Source organism: Staurois parvus, unplaced genomic scaffold, assembly GCF_062004578.1.
Source record: "Staurois parvus isolate SC_StPar_1 unplaced genomic scaffold, SC_StPar_1.0 ptg000310l, whole genome shotgun sequence".
In the NCBI taxonomy this organism is placed as follows: domain Eukaryota; kingdom Metazoa; phylum Chordata; class Amphibia; order Anura; family Ranidae; genus Staurois; species Staurois parvus.
This window is the reverse complement of record NW_028318106.1, coordinates 2,054,862-2,073,388: the sequence shown is the minus strand read 5'-3', so window position 1 is coordinate 2,073,388 and position 18,527 is coordinate 2,054,862. Positions and strand designations below refer to the sequence as shown.

Genomic DNA, 18,527 nt, shown 5'->3' with positions numbered 1-18,527 from the left:
AGTCATAGAGAGAATCTTGTGGGGCCCTTAAAGTGAATCTGCAATTTTCCTATTCCAGGTAAATTCTGGAGCAGTACACTGTTTATACTTGTCTTCACTCCCATGCTATTGTATTGTCCAGCGGGAGCAAGAACAGGTTGGCTAAATCAGAAGATTGGTCAAAGAAAATATGAACTGTGGACAGGCAACACTGATCCCATGTGTATTTCAATAGTATATTAAGGTGCTTGCATCTAATTTAGTTTTATTGTGGGTGCCTCCAAAGCAGAAGTCTAAGTAGAAATAATGGGTCTTCATATACAAGAAAGCATGGCCTGGATATGTGTTCAACACAGGCTCTTACACATTTTGTGCTACAACCATTGCTTTCTCAATATGAAACTGCTCATCACAGCAAATGTTATCTTAGATCAGAGGCTCTAAAACTTTTTATGATTACAGACCCCCAATGGATTGCCCAATATGTCTCCACACCCCCTCACAAGAGTGTCTAAATTGTCATCATAACCAGACCTATTAGATACCACTAGCGTGCTTTTACTTTACATATGGATAGCTAGGATCAGGTTATCTAAAAGGCCGTCATGCAGGTTTTATATTTACAGAAAGTACAGTAAAACCACAAATACACAAGTGATGGTCAACTAATTAGATTTTTGCTATTATTTTTGTGCAATCAAAATGGAATGGAATGGAGGTTACTGACAATGATAACATGTGACACACCAAGTCAATTTCTTCACTTTATATATCAGTTTTTATAGTGCTGAGAATGCTTCTTTTTTTTTTTGTCAGAGGTCCAGTTCCACAAAGTGGCTATCGTACCTTCAATGGGTTTGTATATCCATGATATGGAGCCTCTATCTTAGACCCTTCAGTCCACCAAGCTCTTTTTTATAGGCCTTACTTGTGCACGGCCATGTGTTATTGTATAGTCTGGTAAATCCCCCTTTATACAAAATGTATCAGCATGTCTCACTTTAATCCCATATCCAAAAAATAAAGAGTTTATTCATCATTGTAGGACTGTGAGTAGAGCATCACAAATCATTGTTTTTGCCTCCTCCCAACTACATCCAGAATTGTCAGTTTACAGCAGACACAACCTAAAATCATAAAGCCATTTAAACCAAATTGCAGACAGCTGTTTGATGTTTGTTGGTCATCATAAGCACAGTATATTGAAACAATGGCTTATATGAGTCCATAGAAGCCATGGTTTCCATACACTCAGGTTGATTGATAGGGGTTCATGTCAATTTATATGTCATGAATAGTGCCATCCCTATTGTTTTTTTACTATAATCTCTTTTTTTAATTAGTTTAATATTTATTAATTTAATATTTTTAATTATTATTTTTATTCGCTATATAAATATTAAAGTGGTAGTAAAGTTTGGCTGTTAATTTTTAAAAATACGGCCCCCTGCAGGTTTAGGTCATAATGTACAGCATACTAATATATTGTGACAGACTTACCTACAAACAGAGCCCTCAGCACTGTCCTGACTCCCCTGGCGCTTCCATCCTCGCCCAATCTTCCTTCCAGGTTTCGTATCTTTGGCTGTTTGATTGGCCAGACTGGGGTGACGTCACTCTTGCTCATGTACGCGGGAGTCACATCACCGCAACACACAGAAAGGGCTGTAAATGTAGTCTGAGCTGCGCATGTGCAGTTCAGATGACATTACCTGCTGACAGGCAGAGGGGGACATTTATGACAGAAGAGACCTCAGTTATAAAAAACCCTTCCTGTCAGTGGATTTTGTGAATCTTCTTTTACTGCCACTTTAAATGCTGTTTTTGGATATTTTATGTGTACATTTCTAGCCATCAAGTCCTAGGCTTTTTTCATTCCACACTCTTCCCCATTCTCACCTGCACTATATAAACTGGCCATTTTTATTAGTAATAGCCTGAAAGCTTACAGCCACTGCTGTGCTCTCTTTTTAGAAAGCCCATAGTGCTCTGTGATTCTAGTGCTATAATAAAGTAGAACTATGGCCTCCCAATGAAATAAAATATGTGCTGGAGCATTAATTTTAAGTGCATCTACAGATATAGTTTTCTCTTTTGGTCCCTCTGCAAAGTCCCACAAATACCCGTTGAGCCTACAAGTGAAGTCCACCAAATCTGATGATGAGGTGGCAACAATGCTGCACTGCTCACAAAATTAAGAGCAAAGTTGTCACTCTCATGTAGGCTGTGCCTTCTTGTACTAGAATAGGAATAAAAATGTTGCAGGGCATGGCTATCAAGATTGTCACTGCTGATTCACAAGCCTATAGGTTGTGTCAGGGACCGGCGCGGCTCCGTCCCCGGCGCACGCGCACTAGCGGCGGCTCACGCCGGGACACAAGCACCAGGTCCCGGCGGGCCGCGGCTGACAGGATGCCGCGCATGCGCAGTAGGAGCCGCGGGCGCGCCTCAGGCGGCCAATGACAGCCTGGGGGCACGTCCTGGGCAGCCAATGACAGTGCAGGGCGCGATAATTAAAGATGCCCTGCACTGTCATAAATCGCCGCAAGGTCTGACCTGTTATCTGAAGTTTCCTGTGCCCTGTGATATTAGACCCGGATTGTTTGACCTCTCTGCCTGCTCCAGCTCTGACCCGGATTATCTGACTACGCTGCCTTCTCCTGAGTTTGACCCGGATTGCCCCTGATTACGCTGCCTTCTCCTATCCCGACCCCCGGCTTGTTTGACCATTCTGCGGACTGACTTCGAAACTGACCCTGCGTGTGACCTGACCACTCTTTGCCTGCCGTCTCTGTACCTCGCCATTCCCCACGGTGACAACCGCCGGTTTATCCTGCCTGGTCCCGCCGGCCTCCTCACATCTGGCTCTCTTCTGGTGTACACTCATCCCCGGAGGCTCCCTCTGCCACTGGTGGTATTGCTCGGAGGTCGTGACCTGGTCCTGGTTCTGCTCCAAGTCCATCCCCACCATTAGGGGTCCTGGTGAAAACGCAGACCGGGACTTAGACTCCACGCTCCGGGTGATTCTGCCTAGTGGGCTGTCAGAGGTACCACCTGGCAGATCCGTAACAGGTTGTCAGTCGACAGAAAGCTGGTGTCTGGGAGGGGGGGGGGGAGTATGTTAAACACAAATGAATGAGGATTTGGATTACTAAGGTAGGTAAATTAAGTTTTTTTGGGCTTTCATTTTGAGGATTGTGCAACTGGATTTGGTACTTATTTAGTTACACAGTAGCCCTTTAATTGTACCTTAAATGTTTGATAAGTTAAAAATTTTTAAAAACATAAATATAAATTGAAAGAAAACTATTATAAATACCCTTTAATCGAGTCCTTGAAATAAGTTAACATACATATAGTTAGTAGTAGTTATTCACATTTACATGAATTTTGTCTGTCTGTTTTGTTGAAGATGTTTTGCCACTCATCATAGTAGCTGCCTTAGTTTCAATGCGTGTCAGAAACAAACCCCAGCATTAGCCACATGGATAAGTCAGTCACCTAAATCCAGTCACCATAATATGTGTCAAAGCAGATGCTGGTTGCCTAAGAACATGATGGTGCTCATTCAAGTGGCTTATTCAACCATAAGCTACATGGATGAGTAGTAAAACTTCCTTTAACATTGCAGAACAAATCCAGGTAAATGTGGCTAACCACTTAGTTATACTGTGACCTGAAGTAAACTGAGAAATATCACAGACACTGTTCTATTTAAATAAGCCAATAACCATGGGATGAGTTAAGGCAGATGCTGACTGGCAAAAGAACACGATGGGAGGTGTGAAAGTTTGTAAAAACATCTTGTTTAAATTAAACAGTCTAATCGGTGTGATGCCAAAAAATCTAGATAGGACATAATTGTTTGACTTTGAAAGATTAGAGAGATATTACCTTACATAGAGGGATATTGGTACCATGGTGCTCAGAACAATGATATATGCCCAAAAGCGTAAGAATCCTCGGTAGGCTGCAGGATAATTATATCCATCATAAAGGTACCAAGGCTTATTTCCGGTGTTCACTTCACTTTCCCAAACTGTCTGCCCAATTCCAAGACCAGCTGCTGCCAGGATCAACATTGCAAATATCTAGAGAACAGAGGGACATGTTTGGGTCTTCGGTGACTAAATCTTCAGTGGGGCAGTAATGGGATCCTTCACTGTCTTCTTTACGAGCCTGAAAGGATATGACCTACTTGGTGATAAAACAATTGGGAAATCTCCTGGAGAGACCATGTGTACCTTTGATTATTGGATACTCTATTTTAATATGCTAAAGCACTGATGGCCTGATATTAGAAACCCATGTTCATGTCACCAGCATTGTACATAACTGACCCCAATCACAATCTATTTTGTACTCGTGTGCATAAAAAGAATGAGTTAGTGTGTATCTATTACCCAAGACCACAACCAAGTGTGTCTCTGTAGACATGTCCTTGGTTGTGTCATTAAAGAACCAATTGTGTCTCTGAAGACATGTTCTTGGTTGTGTCATTAAAGAACCAATTGTGTCTCTGAAGACATGTTCTTGGTTGTGTCATTAAAGAACCAATTGTGTCTCTGCAGACATGTTCTTGGTTGTGTCATTACAGATCCAACTGTGTCTCTGCAGACATGTTCTTGGTTGTGTCATTACAGAACCAGTTGTGTCTCTGCAGACATGTTCCTGGTTATGTCATTACAGAACACACTGGGGTTGATTTACTAAAAATGGAGAGTGCAAAATCTGGTCCAGCTGTGCATGGTAGGTAATCAGCCTCTAACTTCAGCTTGTTTAATTAGGTTTTGATGAAGAAAAAAAAAAAGCTGATTGGTTTCTTTGCAAAACTACACCAGATTTTGTGCTCTCCAGTTTTAGTAAATCAAATCCATTGCATCTCTGCAGACATGTTCCTGGTTGTGTCATTACAGAACCAATTGTGTCTCTGCACAAACATGTCTCTGCTGGCATGGTTCCAATTGTATCATTACAGAACCAATTGTGTCTGCAGATGTGTTCCCGGTTGTGTCATTACAGTGCCAATAGAGTCTCTGTTGACAAGGTTCTAGTTATAATACAAACTCAAAAAACGGTATCCAAATAAAATAAAGTAACCGATAACCCTGAAATTGACACTCAAAAAGTCACACTTTCACCCTTGAAAGTCCAAAAATAAAATATAAACCCTCTAAGTGTCAGTGAATCTTCTCAATTCTTTATTCTGTCGATGTAATAATCCAAGTTTTATATTTTATTTATGGTTCTAGTTATATCTGTAGCACCCTCCTAGTCAGCTAGGGGGAGCTAGATCTCAATTGTTGGTCAGGAGGGCTAAGTAGCAGCCTGGGTGTTATAGCTAGCAGGGGTCAAACTCTGGTCACAGCTGAGAGGCTCTTCAGACCAGCCCTTTGGAATTTCCCTATGCTCTAGAACTTTGGAGGTCTAGAAGCAGTGGGTAGATCTGAGGAGTGGCTGATCTGCACTTTTGAGGGACTCCAACAGGAGGCGTGGCCAGAACAACCCTTAAAAGTGATTGAGCCTGCTCAGCTGCAAGAGAGTTCAGGTGGAAGACAAAGAGGAAGATGTGAGGCTAAAGGCAGGAGCCTGGGAGGGGGCCCAGATGGAGAGGGGGGCTTACCTACAGCCAGTGGAGCTGGAAAGGATGAAAGTTCAGACCCTCGCCGGCCCCCAGAGCAAGGACCACCTGTGCAGCAGGGAAGGAGCGGCCCAGCTAGAAGGCCTGATAGCAGCCACCGACCCACCAGAAGCACAGGAGAAGGGACTTGGTGAGTAACCCTGTACCCCCTGGGCCAGATAAGGGAAGGAGCACTCTGGTGGGAAACCAGATTAGGCACCTACCAGGACGGTCTTATTTCTTAAAGTGACAGGCACTGGATCCCCTGCTCAGGGATACCAGACAGCTGGGTAAAGAAGAGTTTATCTGGAGTCTGGGGAGGTACTACAGGAGATGCTGGCTAGCTCTCTTAAAAGAGACTGTGTTGCAGTAGACATGTAAATAGTTCCAGGAAGTTGTCCTCAGTTCATCGGTTCCATTGGGCATCCCATATACCCCTTTACCCCATCCAAGTTAAAATCCCCCTAATAAAATATTTAAAAAAAGCTCAAGGACTGATTTCTGACTCCTAGATGCAAGTCATTGTGGAAATGCGCGTTGCCTGGCTGTGCAGGACTATAGGGGGACCCAAATACTCAGCAATTCCTAAGGGGTTAATGCTACATATCATTACATGAATAGTGCATGCGTCCAGTGTGTGCACATGTTTGAGAAGGTTAGTGTTCACAATGGGGGTGATAGAAGTATAAATCTGGCCTTGCTGATCTTAAAGGTCAATATTTACCATATACACCATGTTGTTCACCATATAATCAATTTTAGTCCTTTTAAAAACAGTCTTTCCACTGTTCTTCATTATTTTACTATCGGCACCTAGAAAATAAGATAAAATAAAAACAAAATAACATTAATACTTAAAAAAAAACTTAACCATTTAACTTCTTAGATCTTTACACCATTTATTTTCCAAAAGAATTATTATATTTCTGCTACGGCCTGTTTGTAGACAGGTTGCCTACTGTACGTTAGCTAGTATGGCTGCCTGAGCCAAGGGGGGAAGGAGTTAACGTCTTCTCCACCATTCACGTTCTAGTTTTGCTGGCTTTTTTGAGTTCGAAAAGAAAGTAACTGGCACATTACACATAGTCTTCTGCAGCTTGGGTTAGTTAACCACTTGCCTACCGGGCACTTATACCCCCTTATTTACCAGGCCAATTTTCAGCTTTCAGCGCTGCCGCACTTTGATTGACAATTGCGCGGTCATGCAACATTGTACCCATATGAAATTTTGATCATTTTTTTCTCACAAATAGAGCTTTCTTTTGGTGGTATTTAATCGCCACTGGGTGCTTTACTTTTTGCGCTATAAAAAAAAAAAAGTTTCTTTGTTTCTATTATAAAATTTTTCAAACAGGTAATTTTTCTCCTTCACTGATGTGCGTTGATGAGGCAGCACTGATGGGCACTGATAGGCGGCACTGATGGGCACTGATAGGCAGCACTAAAGGGCACTGATAGGCAGTACTAATGAGGTGGCACGGATAGGCGGCACTGATAGGCAGCACTAATGAGGTGTCACGGATAGGCGGCACTAATATGCAGCACTGATAGGCGGCACTGATAGGCGGCACTGATAGGTGACACTGATGATGGGTACTGATAGACGGCACTGACTGGCATCACTGCTGGGCACTGACTGGCGGCACTGACTGGCACAACCGCTGGGCACTGACTGGCAGCACTGCTGGGCTGCACTGGTGGGTGGCACTGGTGGGTGGGCACAGGTGGGTGGCACTGGTGGGCACAGGTGGGTGGGCACAGGTGGGTGGCACTGCTGGGCACAGGTGTGTGACACTGCAGAGTGGCACAGGTGGGTGCATTGCTGGGCACAGGTGGGTGATCTGCTGGGCACAGGTGGGCGGAGCTAGTGGGCGCACTGCTGGGCACAGGTGGGCGGAACTTGTGGGTGGCACTGCTGGGCACCGATCATCAGGGCACTGATCATCAGTGCCCTGATGATCGGTGCCGATCCTCGCTCTGACAACTGCCGGTTCTCGGCAGTACTTTCCTCACGATCTGACAGCAAGAGGAAAGTGCAGCCGAGAACTGGCAATTGCATTTCCCTCTGATCAGCGTGTCATTGGACACCGCTGATCACGTGGTAAAAGGCCGCTGTGATTGGCCTTTTGCCACATCACGTGATCAGCTGTGTACGTAGAACACAGCGATCACGGAGATCGCCGGGTGCGCGCCCCAGGAGCGCGTTCTGGGAGGACGTCATATGACGTCCACCCAGAACTGGCCGGCCGCAGTGCAGCCGTCATTCGGCTATCTGCGGTCGGCAACTAGTTAAAGCACATTGGGGTATGAAGACAGCTCTGTTAAAGAGATAAAGCATGCAGTTGACCCTGTCCCCACACAACTCCTACGACCTCCCTCCTCCTCCATCCTACACTCCCTCACTCACATCTTTAATCTCTCCCTCTCTACTGGCGCATTCCCCTCCCCTCTGAAGCACGCGCACATCACTCCCATACTTAAAAAGCGCTCACTGGATCCCACCGACCTAAACAAACTTAGACCCATCTCCCTGCTGCCATTTACATTCAATCTCCTTGAGCGCTTAGTCTATAATCGCCTGAGTTCCCACCTCACCGACAACAACCTCCATGATCCCCTACAGTCTGGCTTCCGTCCCCTACACTCCACCGAAACCACCCTACTCAAACTCTCCAATGACCTGCTAACCGCCAAAGCTAATGGCCACTACTCAGTGCTCCTACTCCTCGACCTCTCCGCGGCTTTCGACACGGTCGACCACCTCCTCCTCCTCAAAAAACTATACTCTCTTGGCCTCAGAGACTCCGCTCTCTCTTGGCTCTCTTCCTATCTATCACAACGCTTCTTCACTGTTACCTATAACGCTGCCACCTCCCCCTCACTCCCCCTCTCTGTTTGGGTCCCTCAAGGTTCTGTCCTCCGGCCCCTTCTCTTCTCCATCTACACCTCCTCCCTTGGCCAACTGATACACTCCCACGGCTTCAACTACCATCTCTATGCCGATGACACGCAAATCTATCTCGCTACCCCTCGCCTCACCCCTTCAGTCTCCGCCCGAATCACTAGCCTACTGAACGACATATCAGATTGGATGTCACTCCACTTCCTCAAATTAAACCTTTCCAAAACCGAGCTCCTAGTTTTCCCCCCAGCTCGCTCCCCCCCCCCCCCCGACCTCTCCATCACGACCAACAACGCCACCATCAGTCCCACCCCGCAAGCCAGAATACTAGGTGTCATTCTAGACTTCTATCTGTCTTTTCAGCCCCAGGTCCAATCACTGACAAATTCATGTAGACTCCACCTCTGCAACATCTCCAAAATATGTCCGTGCCTAACCCCAGAAACTACTAAGCAACTCATTCACTCCCTTATTATATCACGACTTGACTACTGTAACTCCCTCCTCACCGGCTTACCACACCACAGGCTATCCCCGCTTCAGTCTATCTTGAATTCTGCGGACAGACTCATCCACCTTACTAACCGCTCCATATCCGCCACCATCCTCTGCCATTCCCTCCACTGGCTTCCGATTGTCCAACGCATAAAATTCAAATTACTAACATTGACCTACAAAGCTGTTCATAACACTGCTCCAAACTACATCACTGACCTGATATCCATATACCACCCAAAACGTACTCTCCACTCCTCACAAGACCTCCTACTATCTAGTTCCCTGGTCTCCTCCTCCCATGCCCGTCTCCAGAACTTCTCCAGGGCTTCCCCCATCCTCTGGAACTCACTACCCCAATCCATCAGACTGTCACCTACCCTCCTCACCTGAAAACCCATCTCTTCAGGGAAGCCTACCCCGCCCTCACCTAATTGCCGATCTCCTCCACTCTTCCTATCACTCCATCCCCCACAGCTATTTCCTCCTGTACCACTATCCCCTCCCTCCTAGATTGTAAGCTCCAAGGAGCAGGGCCATCGAACCCCTCGTGTATTGCACTGTATTGTTACTGTATTGTCTTGTGTACTGTCTCCCATTATAATGTACAGCGCTGAGCAAACTGTTGGCGCTATATAAATACTGTATAATAATAACAATAGTTGTGAAGGGTAACGGAAATCTAGTAACCAGTACAAGCAGCCTGTTGTGAAGCATGGTACCTGTGCCAGGCAAGACATACTCCAGTAGCGAGGGGGTTGCCTCTGGGACTTCCTTCCTTAGCGGTCCATCTCCCATAGCAGGAGGAGCAGATTAGCATTACAGAGGCCCTCAACACGGCTGCCAGGTATGGAAAAGTAAGAAGACAAAGTGCACGCATGAGGTCCCTTCTATGTGCACAGCGGGACCTCATTCTGTCACTGGGCGTGAGGTGACAGAGATGCGCTGGACAGGGGGAGTGGGTATAGGCTCAGCGTGTCCTTCTGAAATACAACAGTTACCATCAAGGTGTGCATTGACACTGGGCCAGAGAGTTAACTGGAGTCCAGTTTGTTTATTCAGTATACAAAGCGTATGGCCATCTCTACGTTGGAAGACCACCTTAAGGTTGAATTTCCTTGACAGCGGGTCTTGTTCCAGGGCATTGATCAGCATGACAGAGCAAAGGTACCCATTTGTAGGGTCAACGACCCTGCCCACATTGCCTAGAGTAGCCCAGAAGAACCCAACGACCTCCTCATTATTCACCCCTCAACATGTTTATTGTTTGAAAACTTTGTAATTAAGATAACAAAGTAATAAATATATTGCTTGCTTTTCAGGACAAAATGGGCTTTCTTTGGGTAATATTGACTTGCAAAAATTATTTAATTTTGTATGCAACCTACAAACAAAAAGATTTTAAAAACAACTTTAAAAACACTTTAAAAACACACTTTTATCTATTTTGGCCAGTAGTCGTTTAATAAAATTAGAGTTACAGTAGATACAATTATACATTTTATCATTTAAAATTACATTAAAAATTTAATTTATGGTTATTGCATAGTTATTTACAAATGACATAAAGGATTTTTTTCAAAACTTAGACCTTTTGAGGGGCAATATTTTTGAAAAAAAATTAACACACAAAGCAAATCAAAATGAAAAAACAAAAAGTTTGAAAATTGTTTATTAAAAAATAAGTAAAAACAAATAGAAAAATAAATGCTAAGGCCATTGCATGGGGAAGGGAGCAAATTAGGGCTGATTAGGAAATGTAAAGGTTAATAAGGGGTTACATAGGAACAAAAAAAATAAATAAAAATAAAATATATATATATATATATATATATATATATATATATATGTATACATTGTTTTTACTTGCAAGGTTGCTTTAACTGATATCTCATGCAGACCAAAAGTCGTTCCTTTGATCAGCACAAGATCAACACAATAATGTTACTTTGTACCTCTGAACGGTGTTTAAAAACACCGTTCTGAAGGTCCATTTTTAGCAGTAGGGGCTAAGGCAGGTTGCTGTACCTACTCAGCAATTCTGGCTGTCATTTTGACGACAGGGAATGTGGCAACACGGTAAACAGACAGGGCTTGCTACGTACACCCTTGGTACTTCAGTTAAGTTTTTTGGCTGTACATATCACGTTTGAGGCGCAAAAATAATTAAAGTACATTTTTATCCAGTTACGGGACACAAATATAGGAAGTCTAAAGATTTGTAAAGTACATACTCTTTTATTTCCTATATGCGCTGTACTACAATACTGCATAGCAGACATAAGTAGACAACACTTTGAAGAATCTTATGTTCTACAAGCTCTGTGCCACTGCTCCACCCCAGCTTCTTCTTGTTGTAAGGCTGAACTTCTCCCCACTGGTGATGTTCAACCTGAGCTTTCAGAATACCTGTGGACAGCTATAAAGCAAAGTTTTGGGCAAAGCTTAAGCACTGCCTGATATTGTCGAAGCTTTCACTCCTCCTGTCACGCCCTTCATATTCCTATTGAACAACAAAAGCCATCACCGATAGGCCAGTAGGAATGTATGGTAAGTGGGAGGAAAGTGCAGCAGTTTTCTCAGCCAATCTGGAGCCGTAGCATTGAAAAATGCAACAGGCATGCTCAGTCATCTCCAGTGCACCCTACCTCCTCTCCTAGATTACAAAGCAGGTATACCCACTGCAAGCCTGATACCAATACCCACTGTTCCCCAGTCATTATTATTCTCTGGTCCAAGAGCTTTGAAAACATCCAAATCTGGCAAGTCATCCCCTGCTGCATAGGACATAAGGTCTAACAATAGTAAATTGACAGCTTTTCATTTGATTTTGAGTACAGCCTATTAAGCCAAACATGTAAATTGTTTTGTCTATTCTCCAATTTTCAACAATGATTTCTTAATGAGCAATGCATTAGCCAATCAAATCATCTTTCATAAGAAAGCCCATACCAGACACCTGAAATGTGCTCAGTTGTCGAATAAATGGCTAATATATTAGTTACATAGTTAGTCTGGCTGAAAAAAAAGACAAAAGTCCATCCAGTTCAACCATAAAAAAAAAAAAGTTGTAATCCTACACCCACAGTTGATCCAGAGGAAGGCAAAAAACCCAGCAAAGCATGATCCAATTTGCTCCTGCAGGGAAAACAATTCCTTCCTGATCCCCCGAGAGGCAATCGGATATTCCCTGGATCAACTTTACCTATAAATGTTAGCATCCAGTTATATTCTGTGTATCTAGGAAAGAATCAAGGACTTTTTTTAAAGCGATCTACTGAGCTGGCCAGAACCAACTCTTGAGGGAGTCTATTCCACATTTTCACAGCTCTCACTGTGAAGAAACCTTTCCGTGTTTGGAGATTAAATTTCTTTTCCTCCATATTCTCATGGCTAACTTCATCAATTTAGACGTAAATGTGAAAGTTACCAGCAAATATTACCAGACCAAAACAGTGGAGGGTATTGCGTACTGTACAACCACGAAGTAGTATTTTATCATTATCAAGGCTGGAACTCGACCCTCTCCAGAACAAAGTGCCTACGAATTTATCCAAACGGTTGTTGGGCTCTTCGCTTTCCACCATCCCTGAGAAATAAAAGAAGCAATAAGGGAAGAGAAGATTAAGGAGTTCACATTTATCATTTTAAAGTATTACTAAAGGCAAAACTTTTTTTTTGGTCTTGGATAAAGTGGAGATGGTTAAGAACACCTGTCATTTTTTATTGTTGTCTGTGCCGCTGTTGGGGAGATTCGCCCTCTCTGTTTGTCCTGTTTTCCATTATCGTCAAAAGTGAAAGTGAAAGGAAATACCATATTTCAGAACAGTAATAGAGTGGAAATCTTCCACTAGTTCTGGTGACACCCTGGGATTCCCTCACTTTGGAAGGATTTTCTCTCACTTCCTGTTTTGGTTATTGGACAGGAAGTGAAGGAAAATCTCACCAATGGCAAAATAAATTTAACTGGGGTTAAAACCCTCCCACTGACACCAATGATGGGGCACTATTCCTCCCACTGACACCAATGATGGGGCACTATTCCTCTCACTGATACTGGCAATGGAACACTGTTCCTCCCACTGACAACAATGATGGGCATTATTCCTGTCACTGATACCAATGATGAGCACTATTCCATCCATTGATACAAATGATGGGCACTATTCCATCCATTGATGCCAATGATGGGCACTATTCCACCCATTGACACTAATGATGGGGAATTATTCCTCCCACTAAAGATGCGGCATTATTTACTTCTACTGATACCAGAACATGTTCTACTCAAACACAGTCCAGCCCCCCTAAAGTCTGAAGGACAGCAAACTGGCCCCTTTTTTAGAAAAATTGAAGGCCATTGCATTAAGGTAATACACTTTCTGTATACAGCAGCCCCCCCTTTTACTTACTTGAGCTCAATCTCAATCCCGTGCTGTGCCTAAGAGTATCAGCTCTCTTTTCTCTCTCCCTTCTCTTAGGCTAAGACTCCTGTTGCTGTCAATAACAGCCAGTGAGGAAGGGGGGGGGGGGCAAGGCGCGCTCTGTGTGTAAATGGACACACAGAGCCAGCTTGGGAGCAAGCCCATATGAGTGCCCCCATAGCAAGTGTCTCATTATGTGGCCACATGGCTGGGGTAGGAGCCAGAAGCACCAGTGGGAGACTAAGACCTTATGTGTGAAACACGTTAACTGGCTGTCTTGTAGGGTTGTGTTTTGTCTTTTTACTACTGTTGAGGAATAAAGAAGTTTGCTTTTTGTTATCCTGGAGTGCCCTTACCTTTCTTCTTTTTACTCACCAGTGGGGGACCCAAGAAGAGCTGGATCAGAACTGCTCCATGCAAAACCATTGCAAAGAGCAGGTAAGTATTAAAAAAATATTAAATTTACCTTTAGAATCCTTTAAGGCAATAGTTGGTAAGTTATTCTCATGAGATTAATTTACAGAAATCTACTTAAAATTGCAAAAATCTCAGAATTTTGGAATGTTTAAGCCTGCCATACCTATTACAGGAGGATAAGGTTGAAACCCACCCTATCCCTCTACTACAAGTTAGACTCACTCAGAATTGTTTTACTAAAGTCAAATAGGTCATCTGCTTTGCAAGAGAATTTGCACTTTGCAATGGAATGCAAGAGTGAAAAACTGACTATTTTGAAATTCACTTTGCAAAGAATACAAAATCACTTGCAAGGAAAATGAAGAAAACAGTATGTTTGATTGCACAAGATTGGATAATGGAAGTCAGCAGACCAACTAATTCACTAAGCTCAAGGAAAATTCACTTTCAAAGTGAACAGCCTATTTGTCTTTAACTATTCAGCCCTATGATGTTCCGCATGCAAATATTTGGGAGAATAGCCCATTGATAAATTGTCAATTCCTCTGATTCCTGTGTCACTTTCTGAGAAAGTTATCGCATCGTTTCATCTTAAGCTACCAAAATTGTTGAACTGGAAACCCTTTAATTTGTTTGCATGTTTGAAAAATATCCAATCTGTGACTGTGGAGAGACAATTCAACAATGATACAATAAATTGCTTGCAGAATTTATTTTTTTTCTATTACAGATTTGCAAATTACAAACTTACCATCAAATTCAGCCAGAGCCTTTTCTTGTAGGAGCGTGCCTGTTATTTCCAGGGCCATTTTAAACTTCATATTTGTTTCTCTAAAAATATTAAAACATTTGTGTTGATAACATTTACTGAAATTTATTTTATGGCTCCATGCACACAAAAAAATCTAGAAAAAAACCGCTGGATGAAAAACTCTTGATAGTAGCATTTTTGTACCAGCTTAGTTTTAGTAGCATTTCATTAGCGTTTTTACAGTATATGAAGAAAAAAAAATTGCTTGAAAAAAGCTGTTAGGAGTGTTTACAAAAAACTATTTTTTTTTCGCTCATAAACTCTGAAGCTTGAAAAACGCTTCTAGCATAAAATAGTGTGCATGGACACATAAGACACTATTAGCTTCTAGCAGCAAACAAATGTCCATAATAGCTTCTAGGAGCTTACACAATGCTGGTGTGCATGGAGCCTAAGCCCTAAGTCTATTGTGTTGTCTGTCTTATGTTTTAGTTACTACGTTGCAGCCAGTACAGAGTTCAGCAGTGTTGTTATGTCTTTTTAAAATAGAGGGGATCCAGACTAAGTGCAGCATTAAAAGGTTTATTAAAAATGTTATTACAAGGTAAAAACAATAGCAAGTGTAGCTTCTTCCTCAGGCCTGAAGAAGAATCTACGCTTCGAAACGCGTTACCGCCCACTTTACATCACCACGCTCCTACATCTAACAACACGTCCGCCCCGGCGCCATTTGAGAGGGGTACCAGACTAAATGCAGCATTAAAAGGTAAGTTTTATTACAAGGTAAAAACAATGGCAAGCGTAGCTTCTTCCTCAGGCCTGAGGAAGAAGCTAAGCTTCGAAACACGTTACAGCCCACTTTATGTCACCACGCGCCTACGTCTGACGTCATGTGCGCCCTGGCGCCATTTGCATTCCAGGCTGGTTTTTCCCTCCATCGGCTGGCTGCACTAAGCATCCAGGAGATCCGTCTCAGCTGTCAGCTCCTGCATTACACACTCCTGCCCTTTCTCCATTGGCTCCCGGGACCCCTACAGGACGACGTCCAGGGTGACATGACTTATCTAACCTTATCTAACTTCACTTTTAGTGAGTTGCCATTGTTTTTACCTTGCAATAAAACTTACCTGTTAATGCTGCATTTAGTCTGGTGCCCCTCTCTTCTCTTTCCTTGCCTTCAGAGTCCAGCTTTACTCTCAGGGTGCTGCCGCTGATGTTGCTGTCCGTTGTCCATACTTTATTGGAACTGTTTACAGCACGTTCCCCAATCCCTCCCTTCCATTTACAAGTTCTACTTTTATAAAGCATTTGGACTTTAATTAAATTGTTTTTACCTCTCCAGCGCCAATATTTATCTATTGTTATGTCTTTTTAGGCACATTTAACACCAAAAACAAGAGAAAACGTTGTGTCCTGACCACTTTAAACAGTCTCTAAACAGGCAACCACAAAAAGGGAAGAGTTACTGTTCTGTCTTGTTTAGTTGTATATGTTACATTTCAGCTTGAGCTGAGCTCTAAAAGCTTTCTTTCTTCAAAGAAGTCAAAACTAGTCTTGCAAATGTGTTAGGAAGCCTAGAGTTTCATGTGCTGGCTAGTTAAAAAATCCCAAACCTTTATACTTGTGGATAAAGAAAATAGGGGGTCAGTACCCATCGAGTTCAGCGGTTTCTACATAGCACAGGCTGTTTGGTTCAGAACTGGAGAGGAGGAGGACATCCGCCTGTAAAACAGAAAACACAATATGTTATTTACCAGCTCATTAGCACTCGTTAGCTCATTAGGACTAATTTCTCCCCTTATAAGTAAGAGAATAAGTAAGAACCCTCTATTAGCTGACTTTTATTTTCCCTAAATTTTTTCCCAGGTTTCGGTATAGTGCCCAAGCTATGTCATGTTGCATTACTACTGGACTTATGGTTGTGTAGAAATCTGCTGCCCTCTACTGTCTGTATATTTACATGTCTCGCTGCTTGATATCACAGAGTTGATTAGGTATGCACTTCCTGTCTCTGGGAGGCTGTGTTGAAAATCCCAGAGGAAAGAAGTAGAGAGAAAGAGGGGAGTTTGGAGACCACATATACAATGTCCAAAATCAAGTTTCTATGTGGTGCATTAGTCTCATAAAGGAAAGAAAACTCTTTCTTTATCTTCCCTGACTGAGCCAAATTCCTCCTTCTTTTGTGCTTCACATGCTCCTCCTCCCAGACACTGCAGCTCATAGTGGGAGGGTTTCAGCAACATAGGCAGAGTTGTCTATAAGCAATGGGTGGGAGTAGGTGTGGCTAAGTGCAGACTGACAACCTACAGGATTCTAATGAATCAGTGACAATGCTGGTAGGCACACCCCATGCAACATTTTAAATCCCACTGTAGTACAAACAGGCACAGCCTGCATGAATGTGGCAACTTTGCTGTAAATTATGGAGCAGTGCAACATTGTTGCCACCCCATTACAGAAAGCTGCATTAGGTGTACTTTATTGGCAGGATCAACAGGTATTTGTGACTTTGAAGAGGGACTAAGGCTAGGTTCACACCTATGCAGGTTGCATTTGACCCGTTTCTGCATTGCGTTTTGCATTTTTGCACCTGCGTGTTTGCCACGTTTTTGATGCGTATTTTTCCATTTTTTTTTAATTTTTCTTATTGCTAGGCAGATTTAAAACACAAAACGCAGTAAAAACACAGCAAAACACACTGCATGCTTTTCTGCAGCGTTGCGATTGAAGTCTATAGAACCAAAAACGCAACTATTTGCACTCAAAAAAGTCCCTGACCCTTTCCAAAAAAACACACCGAGTGAAAATGCAGAGATGTGAACCTATCCCATTTAAAATCATGTTAAATGGACTGTACTGCATTTCCGCAAAACGCTGCATAAAAAACACTTAGGTGTGAACCTAGGGTAAGAGGGAGCTGTAAGGGCAGAGGCAAATACAATTAAGTGCTGCAGCACACTTTATTTTTAATGAGAAGCCATAGTTCTGGTATAAAGCATACCACTGCCCCAGGCCTCCTCAACGTGCCCCTAAATTTGCTTTAAAAAAGCAGCAACTTCCTGGTTGTGGAAGACCACCCCACATCCTACAGTACAGCGCTTAGTGTCTGAGTAACCAATCACCAAGGCCGAACATTGCTGTGGCCATGCCTATCCAAATACTAAAATCGGTAACAGCACAGACATTTTCTGGGATGCCTTCGGGACAGTGGAGAGATGCAAAGTAAAATCAGTGATTTTCAGGTAGTTCATAAGGACTTTTTTTACATAAAGGCTTTTTTTTGGATAGGTAGCTAGATCGATACTTACTGTAGATTGATAGATGCTTACTATAGATATACAGATATGCGCTGCACATTTGTACTTACTGGAACAAATTCATCCTTCTTGATGTGTATGATATCACCGACACAAATGTCTTTCCATTTGCTCGTTTTAAACCTTTATGTAAATGACATTAATGAGAGTCAGAGTTTCAGGCACAGCTGGAAAATAAACACTCTTTAAACTACATTTGTCATAATGATATGATGAAAAACACATAAGGACATTAACTTCAATGAAGAATTTCAAAATGTTCAGTAGATTCAGAAATATAGTCAACCAAAATTATATGTGAATTTCTACTTTTCTTGTTAAAGTTTGCATGTGGTCCTTACAAAATTGGACCTTCTGCTCTCACTGTAGTATGGTAATAGACGTTCACATGAAAAATGGATGAAGCGCTCAGTCTTGAAGGTACTACACTTATTAACATAAATGGAAATACATAATATAAATATATATAACAAATAAAGATCAAAGTGACTAGTGCTTAAATCCAATACAAATGTGCAAACAAGCAAAAACAACCAGTCTGCCAGCAAGTGGCTAAAAAATGGTACTAAATGTGCACACTCTCAGTGTATACAAAGTGACAAGTGCTCACAAACCAAATATA

At 42.7% G+C, this 18,527-nt stretch overlaps 1 protein-coding gene across 1 annotated transcript in view; it reads right to left on the bottom strand.

The window, feature by feature from the left end:
* The window catches only part of LOC149457638 (phospholipid-transporting ATPase IC-like), a 145,018-nt gene that overhangs the window by 68,561 nt on the left and 57,930 nt on the right, over positions 1 to 18,527 (bottom strand). Inside the window, exons 7-12 of the mRNA XM_089683443.1 lie at positions 17,956 to 18,028; positions 16,240 to 16,310; positions 14,589 to 14,668; positions 12,427 to 12,585; positions 6,324 to 6,412; positions 3,874 to 4,070 (exon numbers count right to left, since the gene is read on the bottom strand). Of these exons, the coding sequence (XP_089539569.1) occupies positions 3,874 to 4,070; positions 6,324 to 6,412; positions 12,427 to 12,585; positions 14,589 to 14,668; positions 16,240 to 16,310; positions 17,956 to 18,028 (669 nt within the window). The remainder of the gene's footprint in view (positions 1 to 3,873; positions 4,071 to 6,323; positions 6,413 to 12,426; positions 12,586 to 14,588; positions 14,669 to 16,239; positions 16,311 to 17,955; positions 18,029 to 18,527) is intronic.